Genomic DNA, 10421 nt, shown 5'->3' with positions numbered 1-10421 from the left:
GTCCCTCTTCAACATTCTTGGAAGGATCAATTTCTTCCTCTATTTCTGTATCATCATCCGCCTTCATGAATAAACCAAGTTGCTCCAAGGGATTACTGTTTTCCTTGACACTACCAAGCTCATTATGAGAAGGTCCCTCTTCAACATTCCTGGAAGGATCAATTTCTTCTTCCTCTATTTCTATATCATCATCAGCCTTCATGAATAAGCCAAGTTGCTCCAAGGGATTACTGCTTCCCTGCAGTTTGAAACTACCAGGCTCATTATGAGAATGCTCAGGGCTGGTTTCCTCGATGTAATGTGGTAAATGATCATCGTCACCAGCCCTAAACATTTCTAGGTCTTCCATGAAACGACTGTTCTCATTGATTTCGACAGTCTTTTCCATCTGCGCAACGAGATTTTTGTCAGCTGATTTATTAAGAATCTAAGATGCTTCCCTTCAGAATGATCTTTCTATACTTACCATTTGCAATGCCTGGCGAGCAGCTTCTCTCTCTAGTTCCCTTTGCCTTCTAGCTTCAGCTGCAGCTTCTTCTTCAGCCTTTTTTCGAGCTTCTTCTGCAGCTCTGGCCTCGGCTTGCAAGCGTGCTTTTTCTAATGACACGAAGGAATGATATTTAAATACCTTTCACCCTTCAAAATGAACTTCATCATACGAAATACTTATATCAAATAACTATAGAAAGCACACCTTCTTTACGCCTCCTTTCAAGTTCCTCCCTCTCAATTCGCAGTTTTTCTGGATCCAACTTATCACCCTGGACCAAATATAAGAAGATACTTAACCAATCACAAATGTAAGATGCAAAACAAAAACAAAACAAAAAAGACAAAAAGAAGAGCATTTGGATGCCAAGTCAGGTAGCGATTACAAACCTTTTCAAGTAGTGCCTTCTCCTTCGCTTTAAATATTGTATCTGCAAACCGATTCCTCAATAAAGCTGCGCGGTAGAGCTTTTCAGGGGAGACCTGCCTCTCGGGTGGAGCACTCTCCTCTACGATGTCACAGCACGAGTTGTAAGATGATGCGCCGAAATTAACAGCAGATATTTTTGTGATGATTTTCATGCTTACCCTCTTGGCGTTCACCCTCCTCAACGGAAATTGGTTTAGACGGGGATTTCTGTTCGACCGGGACAACGCCATTGATTGGATCTACAAAAGATAAATCATAGTTTCAGGGAAGAAATAAAACAAGTACCAAAAATAACAACTGCAGAATAAATCCTCAAAACTCACCATTGCCAATTTCAGAACCACCTGGATCACTTCTCTTCGGTTCTGAATTTGCTTCAGAACCAAGCTTTTCCTGCCAAAGGAATATGTAAGATAAAATGTCAGAAATGATATGAGAGAGAGAGAGAGAGAGGGAGGAAGGAAGCAGATTCCAACGACCCACAAACAGATACTGCCAAACAAGCAGAACTAGTGTACTATTATGATATACCTTTCCTCCACCAAATGTAGGTGAAGCTTTAGGAACACGTGATTCACTTTCTGAAGAACTGGCCGAGTCAGAATCTGAGAAGTATGAGTCATGTTAGTAAAACACCACAACTTTTTTTGGAATGAGGAACGGTTCAATTTGCAACAAGAAGCAGGAACATTTATGCACACACAAATATCCTAAATACGGTTCGGTAAGAAACCAAATACATTGGCTATCAATCCTCGTACTAGCAAGATCACAAATAACACATTATATTTCAGGACAATCAAGACCACAAACCCCTCAAAGAAGAGCTGGTCACCATCAGCCACTAACACCAAGAAGAGCTGGTCACCCTAGTTACCAAAGGTTTCTATAGCACACCATCCAAAGTGATGGGTTCCAACCATTCCTATTCCACATGCAATCGTCTTATATTAAATTTCCTTATACTTTAGGCACGCTGATCTCACTGCCTAAAGTATAAGGAAAGAGTTTGTTTTTCTCTTTGCCCGGGGAAGGCACAGAAGTAACTATAAACTGAGACATGTGTAAACCAATAAAGTGCGACCACCTAGGCCAGGTTTTGACAGAATTCATAGTACGTTTGAATTTCTCGTTTCTGCTCTAATCATTAAAAGACGATATTCTAGTTAAACTAGTGTCATTCAAAAAACCTATCGAGGCAGAAGAACAGCTAGAATAATGTAAGACAATTGCACCAACGAAGATCAGAACAACGAACCATAGCTTGCATGGTCACTGAGTATTTAGTAATATTTGCATAGTACACAAAAAATTTAAGTAGGCTCAAGAGCTCCAAAATTTGAACACCAGAAATAAATATTGTAAACCACACATTTATTTTATAAGATGAAACGACCGAACAGATGAAGAGTACGCAGAAACACGAACCACTGGACGAAGAGCCTGATTCACTACTGGAGCTACTAGAGCTACTGCATTTACTGTTTCTATGACCAGCATCTTTCTCAATCTCTACAGGAGGAAAGCTTGACATAGGAGCATCGTTTCCACCAACAATATCCACATCTTCATCAACCATGTCATTGCCTGAAATTGCATATGTAGTGAGACCTCAGCTGATCGAAATACGTGCTATACATAACACAATTTGCACAGCTCAATAAATGAATAACACATTTTTCCCAATTCAATTAATAAGCATGGAGTTATTAAAGGGAAAAACCTTTACATGGATGCAGCGAAGAGTTGCTAAATCCCGGCTCATTAAGGATCTGCAGCAAAAAAGCAGTACAACAGTATAAGAAACATACAATATATAAATGCATATATTAGGTTGGATAAGTAATACCCAACGGATAATAAAAAATTAAAAAAGAGGGATTAGCACACCTCCATTTCACAAGGTTCAGCTTTTGCCAGCCTTTTCTCTTTCTCCAGCAGATATTCATCTAGAAGCTTCCGCAATGCAAACAAAGTATCATCACTGAGAATCTCAAAGTCAATCTCAATCTCATCATCACTGGTTTGACCTTCACCGCTATGCTCTTTTAAGAAATCAATAATGCTTTCGGGCAATTCTCCCAGCAAAGAATCAACCTCCATGGTCAGTTTATGCTTCTCCTCATCAGTCATAATGTGTTTGACAATTTCTGGCTTGACAGGCTTCACTGGCTTGAAGCTACTATCATTTGGTGTAGTTTTCTTCTTCTTTGAGGGTGGCATCGGTGTAGCAGTTTCTATGATTTCCGTATGAAGAGGCGCTCTAAAAGGCAAAGCATCCACATCAACTGGAAGCTTCTTTTCTACTGCTTTCCACCTCTGTTCAAAATATTTACTGAGAATCTCAGCCATAATATGTACATCATTGCCAGGTGGGTTGTAAGTCATAGCATTTGAGAATGTAAGCCGCACATCAGCAGCAAAACTTAATGGATTCAAGTATCCCCCAGAAGCAATCTTGCTCTTCACAGTGCCCAAATCCATTGGATGCTTAATGACAGTAAAATAATCCGGAATATTCAACTTCACCACGTCTACAGGATGTTTAAAAACCCAAGCATGTTGATGTTTCATCAACTGATTTAGCAAACCCTCACATTGTTTCATCAACTGAGCATTTGAAGCTGCAACTGGCCTCACTGACTCCACATGCGCAGATAAGCTCTTTTTGTTGCGTGAACCATTACGCCCATGAGGAGCTCGTTTCTTACCCTGCGGCCCAGTTAGTTCAGCTGGTCTATGATAAGCCTCGACTGGAGGCCTGGTTTTCCCATCACTGCAACTCCGAATATCACTAGCTGGGGATAACACAATAGCTGAACTCATAGTTGCAATTTTCTTCTGAAGGTCCCGGACCTGTTCCAGCTCCGAATTCAGCCTCACTTCTAAATCTTTCCTTTCGGACCGAGACATTCTTGACAGCTGAAGCACTTGCATAGTCAACCCAAAACTATCATGACCATCAACATTCAAACTAATACATTTCCTTTTAGAAGGCGCACATGAATCTTCCGAAGCTGTCATTTCCGTATCCACCCTTCCTGAGCTTCCAAAACCCTCTGATTCACCCATGGTCTCAACAGCGTGCCGATAATCCGGAACAAAACCAGATAGCTGCCCTTTTGAATACTTGCGTGACTTCCCCATCAATGACTGTTTCTGTCCAGCGAAGTCTATTGGAACAGTAGGTGCCATAAGATAAACTCCAAATTACTGCACATATCAACTGTGGCAAATAATTTTAGTCCCTTGTAAGTTGATCTCAATGACACCACAATTCAAAATGCACAAAATTGAAGCCCAATTGTTATTATTCTCCTCCTAAGTATGTATATGTTTAGTTCTCTCCAAATGTCCAGGGTTCAAAGAATTCGTCACAAAGTTCAAAACTTTCAGCAAAAGGGAAGGCCCTGTTAATCTCAAGCTGCCCGAATTCAATTCAAAATTCAAAGTTGCACAACTGGGCAATATGAACAAAGGGAAGATTAGGCATCGAAAAAAATTGGGGATGAAATTCCCCAGCTCAATACAAGCAATGCGAATCTATCAAACACTCAGAAAAGAACCACTAAAACCCAAAGATAGAAACTTTCCGAATTGATCAATCTCCCAATTCACCCCCCTTTTTTTTCAGATCAAAACCCCAAATTCGCAAAGCAAAAAAAAAAGGGAAGGAATTCAAAAACTTACAGGAGAAAAACCTAAACTGGGCCTCTCTCTCTACGTATAAACCCCAATTGAAAACCCTAGATCGCGATGTGGATACGGAAGCTCAAATCGAACCCGCGAGCCACCCAATACAATGCGCTTGATAAACCAAAACCCTAAAAGTCCTCCAATTAAAACCTGGATCTCGCCGCCCGAGCCGTTGAAGATGCGCGCGCGCGCGATTCCCAAACCCTAGAAAGCCTTGGTCGAATAGAAGAAAGAGGAATCAGATAGAGAGAGAAAGACGAAGAAGAAGAAGAAGAGGAGAGAGAAAGAGGCTAAAGATCTTTCAGCCTACGATGTGAGAGAGTATGGGCTCCCCTCACACCCCCTCTACTTAAAGGCCCGCGAGGCCTTAAAGCCCGCCGCTATAAAAGGGATCCTGGCCGTTCATCGGCAACTTGGAAGATCTCACGGTCAGAATTTAAAATAATGGCACGCACGAGATTCAAATCTGACGGTTTGAGATTTTATATTCAATAATTGAGATTCCGAGGTAACACTATTCTCGCGAGTAGTCTGAGTTACATACTCGCTCTTGTGTTTTAATACGTGTCTATTTACTGCTTACGCGGAAGCGTGGGCCCTGTGAAAGAGCGAGTGTGGGTTTTTAACGGAGTTAAAGAGAAGGAACTGTTTGAGAAGATTCAATAAGGCAGTGGCGGTGTCGACCACGTGTTTGTATTTGACTTTTTACCGCCATATGACGTGGGAAGCGATCTACTGCTTTCACACGTGGTAGATTTGTAGATGCCAGCTCAGCATTTCTGCTTTTCTGGATTACTCGGGTGGGTACCGTTTCTTTTACTATTGGGCTTTGGTGGGCTAATGATTCAAGATACTGGACCAGAAAGAAATGGGCTGACCCGTAATCAAGTTTTAACTACCATCTCCTTTTTTTTGAGGTTATTTCCATAATTTGGAGAGCATTTTCAGTACGAGGAATTATTAGGTGATCCAGGAACACCAGCTGTCAAGCTGATATGGTGTACCGGACCCAATAACCACGCGAAACGTGGACATGGCATAAATTGATAGGAATTCTAAGAGCTGTTGACGGCTACGTTACACTGTTTAGATCGAATAGAACTCCTCAAACCTCTAAAGGGTTCGGGAAGAAAGCAAACTTCACAGAGCAAAAAAGATGAGAGAGATGGCCGGGAAAGAAGAGTACCAGATATTCGTCCGAAGTTTGACTTAGGACATCTCAAAGCATCAACTCGAGAGTGCTTTTGTTTGCTTTAGCAAAGCCCATGAATCTCAGGTAACCTTAATTTGTTCTCTAATGCTGAAATCTTGCTGAATCTCAGGTCACAGAACATCAACTCGAGAGTGTTTTAGATCCGTAGCTAGATTCTATTATTGAAAAGTTCGTTGCTGATATTTCTCTTTTATCCCCATATCTTTTTTCTTTTTTTTTGTTAAAGAGTCCAAATCTTAACCGCATCGCGTTTAGCTCTTCTCAATGTACCTTTTGAGTAGCTCTCTGCATTCTGCAACTCAAAATTTTGTTGTTGTAGACTGACTTATGTAGGAATATGGGAGACATGTGCAAAGATTTGTTTTTGGATATATGATTATGCCCCAAAATATGAGTGCACAACCAGTGGCGTAGGTTTCTGAGTCCATCTGCATTGGTAAATAAGTTTCTGAATCCATCTGCATTGGTATATAAGTTTTGGGGTAGCGCATGATAATTGAATCAAAATGTATATATGCTTGATCCTAGGAAGTTCTATTTTTCCTTGCCAATCCAGTATCCTTACTCTCTGGAATCACATTTAAGAGATTGCGATCATTTTTTTAGCTTGGAATCTCCCTGCATGTATGTATGATCTAAATATGTTGACTTTGTTCTTGGACTGCTTGAGCATGTTCACCATATCTTCACTTATAAAACGTGAAAGTGTCAACCTTAGCAGGCTGAGTTAGCACCATGAGAAGTTGTTTATGTTGTAGTCTCATTACATCTATCCGCGCCGGTAAGGCGGTCATTTCAAGCAACGCTTACTGAAATGCTGTTTAATGGATACACAATTGAAACTGTTATTGATTGATATATGCTTCGCGGTGTATTCTGAATGAATCACCAAGAGACAAGACCTCAAACAGCCCCAGACATTGCTCTCGTTGGTTTTTATGATTGCAGCTGGACCATCAATACTTGTCATTGCTTTAATGTTCATTGTTAGGCCTGTAGGAGGTCACAGACAAGTCAGGCCAGGTGACTAGGCAGGATTCATGTTTACATATAACATTTGCCTTGGTCACAGAGAACACACCTGAGTTGCAAGCTCGTTGCTAATGTGTATAGTTTTTTTTATTTGGAGTGAACGTGTGTAGTTTTCATCTGCATGTATCTGTGACGTTAAATTTTAAATATAGTTGATTGGATACCTTGTATATATGAGTCCTTTTTTTACTTGTCATTCAGAAATGTTCTTTAAGCGTGCACAATGAGATCACTAAGTTACAAATCTAAATGTTGCTAAAAGGCCATTTGGCAATCATTCCAAAAATAAATTGCTTACAGGGTCATTTGCTCTAAAAGAATGTTCAATTGTTCTTCATAATTCTGGAAATATAAACTCTAAAAGAGAATTGGTCGATTTGGAAATATAAACCATAAGTAAAACAGAAGTTGACATCAATTTGCTTCAATTATATAGAACTTGCAATCTATGGTCTCTTCCATGTCTTCACCCACCTGCACCAAAAATTTACAAAATGCAGCAGTACATGATATGTACTATGTATATTTGCTATTGAATTTGTTAAATGGAATGACAAATGCTCTGAGTGGCTACGTCCCTTTTGATATCTACAGAAGTATTGCTTAGTTTATGAATGCATATACTTTAATGACCTCTGGAACCACAGTGCTAGCTAGTTTTGTTAAATGTGTTTGCTATAGTCTTGCTCTCTTGGACTCACATCTCATTGTCAAACTAATAAATTGTCAAACTAATAGTTTAGGTCTGGGAGCGAAAGATTTCAATTTCCAGTTTGCTGCATACACAGTGGGGAAGAACCAATATATGATTGTGAATATGAATTATTTCATATATATCTTCATATAATATATATATATATATGCAGCAAACTGGAAATTAAAATCTTTCACTCCCAGACCTAAAATATCATGAAAGAAGAACAGAAAGTCGTCTATAAGAACTAAACTCTTATGGATCAACTTTTTCCAAGAGACTTTTTCACTCCTATACATGAATTGTTTTTATGCCTATACAGTAAAGAAAATCGTCTAACAGAACCACCTTATAAATCATATATAAGCCAAGCACCCTAATAAGCCATATATAAGTTCTATGAACGAAACGACTTGAATTACAAGAAATTGAAAGAAGAAGGACATCAGTACACCTTAATTATATGGAAAAGAAGATCAGAACATCAGTACAACTTAAATAGATTCAATACTCATATATGTGTGTGTGTGTATAGCACACATTAATATATATATATATATATATATATATTTCCTAAATCCTGATATAATTATGTCGATTGCAAGAAGAATGAAAACGAAATCCACTACATCGTTGTCACGTTTCAATAGTTTTTGGATGATTTTTCATTGATGGCAACGTAAAATAGGGAGATAGATTAACTTACTCGTGTTTACCATTGAAGATCTGATTTTCTGAAGACCTCTCTCTCGCACCAGTTCGTTTCTTCTTCCACACCAGTCGTTTCTTCTCCCGCTTCTGAGTTCATTTAATTTGTTTAGGGAGGTTTGAGACTGCTGAGTGGATCAGAACGTGGTTTTTGAGATTTGACTCTTCAGTTCTTCACGGTAGTGTAACGGAGCCGTCAACAGCAAGAGGAATTCCTATCAATTTAAGAGATGTCCATGTGTCGCGCGTCTACTGGAACCGGGACACCAAATCAGCTTGACAGTTGGTGTGCCCAGTGCATCTAATAATTCCTCCGTGCATACAAGAATTTTCACATATTGTTTTTATTTTTATTTGACTTTGTCAACTAATATAAAAAAACAAATATGGATCTATTATTGTTATTGGACTTTAACAACTGAAGTATAGACTTGCAATAAGTATGCAATCATCTTTGTCAGCAGTGATCATAATAAACGGATGGTAGGATTTAAAATCATGAGAGCAATTGCTTTTCTATATCTTTGTGTGTTCGACTTCCATGACCACTAGATTGTGTTGTGTCGTTCGAGTCCTCTTCAGTATCATCGTAATCTTCCTCCAAATTCTGATTTATAGCTTATTTGTAATAGAGGAATCGGCCATGATAAATTGTTTTAGGGTATTTTGGTAAAAAAAAACAAAGAGGACTATTTAGGTTTTTAAGCATGGCACAAAGCAAAATGAAGGTGTACTAAGTAAGAGAGGTATACAAAGCAAAATTAAAGGTGCAACTAGAATCTGCCTTAAACAAAACGCTTTTTCTTTTTGTGTTGGGTAAATTGTAATATCATTCTTTCCTGGTTTGTTTAGCAAAGACTTTGTCTCAGCTTTCTAGCTAGGAATCCGTTTGGATATGGTCATATGTGCAAGAAATTATCTATATAAAGAGGTCTTGGCCTTAGTATTCATCACAGTGTATTCTCAATACAGTTTGTGTTTGATACTTTTTGGCTGGTATTATATATACTTAACTTGGCTAATTGAGATCAATTAAGGACGAGATTTGCAAATATGTCGCAAGAAGGCAATAAGTGGATGATGGATGGAAATAAGAAGCAAGACTATTCGGATGGAGATAAGAAGCAAGACTATTCGGATGAAGATCGTTCATGTGAAGACTGCACATGTCCACCAGCTCCAAAAAAGAACCAATCTTCTTCAAGGTACAATGACTCGTTTGGAAGACAAAACTTGAATACGAATTTCGACCAAGAAGATCGAAGGAGTAGATAGAGGATATGCTATTAGAAAATAGCAATTTGACTTGTTTTGCTTTGAGCTTTTGATAACTTTATATTTACATGTTTCTCTAGCTATGTTTATGTAATGCTCAGTTTGTGTTTAGTGATGCAAGAGTTAATTCTACGAATAAATTTCTATAATGTATGAGTTAATCTTAAATTTTTATCATTGTTGCATGATGTTATTAGTTTTAAAAATATTACGTTTCAATTTACATGTGAATCACTCGTCGAGACAAAGACATGAAGCTAAGAAAAGGTGATTGACATGATTTCTTTCCCATTTCGTTTGTCATCAGGTCTAGAAAATTTGGTTCTTCTTTAAAAGAACAAATTATATCGTTATATATTGCTTGTTGACTAGACATCCTGTACAACTCCTTTGAAGATTAAGATATCAGTGAATTATTAGAACAAAAGAAGCAAGAACTTTTATTTACTCATATATCGATCGGTTTTTATATATATATAATAAATATATCACATATATGTTTGGGAGGTATTTCTTTGTGGACGTACACAGGCACATAGCTTCGTGGAATTTGTATCTATCATGCATCAAAATTGGACAACATGTATGGGGTATCTAGCTATGTGTCGGAATTCCTTGTACTGGACGTTGTACATTACAGAAACGAATAAGTGGAGCTTGGCTGCAATGGATGATGGGTATATAGTGTTACTGAACTTTATTGGGTTACCAGCCTCAGCAACAATGTCTTATCCATTCAGAGACTCAGAGAGTTTGTTTTTTCATAGGATAATGAGGAGAAGATTCAGAAGCTTAAAGTACTCCAGGGTAGAGAGAGAGAGAGAGAGAAAGAGAGAGAGAGAGAGAGAGAGAGAGAGAGAGAGAGAGAGAGTAGTAGGTAAGTA

At 38.6% G+C, this 10421-nt stretch overlaps 1 protein-coding gene and 1 pseudogene across 2 annotated transcripts in view; one reads left to right on the top strand and one right to left on the bottom strand.

The window, feature by feature from the left end:
- LOC101295621 overlaps positions 1 to 10421 on the top strand; it is an 880650-nt pseudogene that overhangs the window by 444912 nt on the left and 425317 nt on the right. The gene's annotated exons all lie outside the window — the stretch shown is intronic.
- Positions 2183 to 4903, bottom strand: LOC101308959 (transcription factor GTE10-like). The gene is made up of 3 exons (XM_004297516.1): positions 2810 to 4903; positions 2643 to 2691; positions 2183 to 2551 (listed from the first exon to the last, which is right to left on the bottom strand). The coding sequence occupies exons 1-3, from the start codon at positions 4112 to 4114 to the stop codon at positions 2532 to 2534; spliced, it is 1374 nt and encodes a 457-aa protein (XP_004297564.1). The 5' UTR covers positions 4115 to 4903; the 3' UTR covers positions 2183 to 2531.

The sequence above is a fragment of the Fragaria vesca genome, linkage group LG4 (assembly GCF_000184155.1).
Source record: "Fragaria vesca subsp. vesca linkage group LG4, FraVesHawaii_1.0, whole genome shotgun sequence".
Lineage (NCBI taxonomy): Eukaryota > Viridiplantae > Streptophyta > Magnoliopsida > Rosales > Rosaceae > Fragaria > Fragaria vesca.
Note: the sequence above shows the minus strand (reverse complement) of the source record. Positions and strands in the feature narration are given on the sequence as shown.

Coding starts and splice junctions, on each gene's coding strand:
- LOC101308959 (XM_004297516.1), bottom strand. CDS start 4,114: ATGGCACCTACTGTTCCAATAGACTTCGCTGGACAGAAACAGTCATTG. Junction 2,692..2,809: donor CTGAACCTTGTGAAATGGAG/GTGTGCTAATCC, acceptor TTTTTGCTGCAG/ATCCTTAATGAGCCGGGATT. Junction 2,552..2,642: donor TTCGCTGCATCCATGTAAAG/GTTTTTCCCTTT, acceptor TGTTATGTATAG/CACGTATTTCGATCAGCTGA.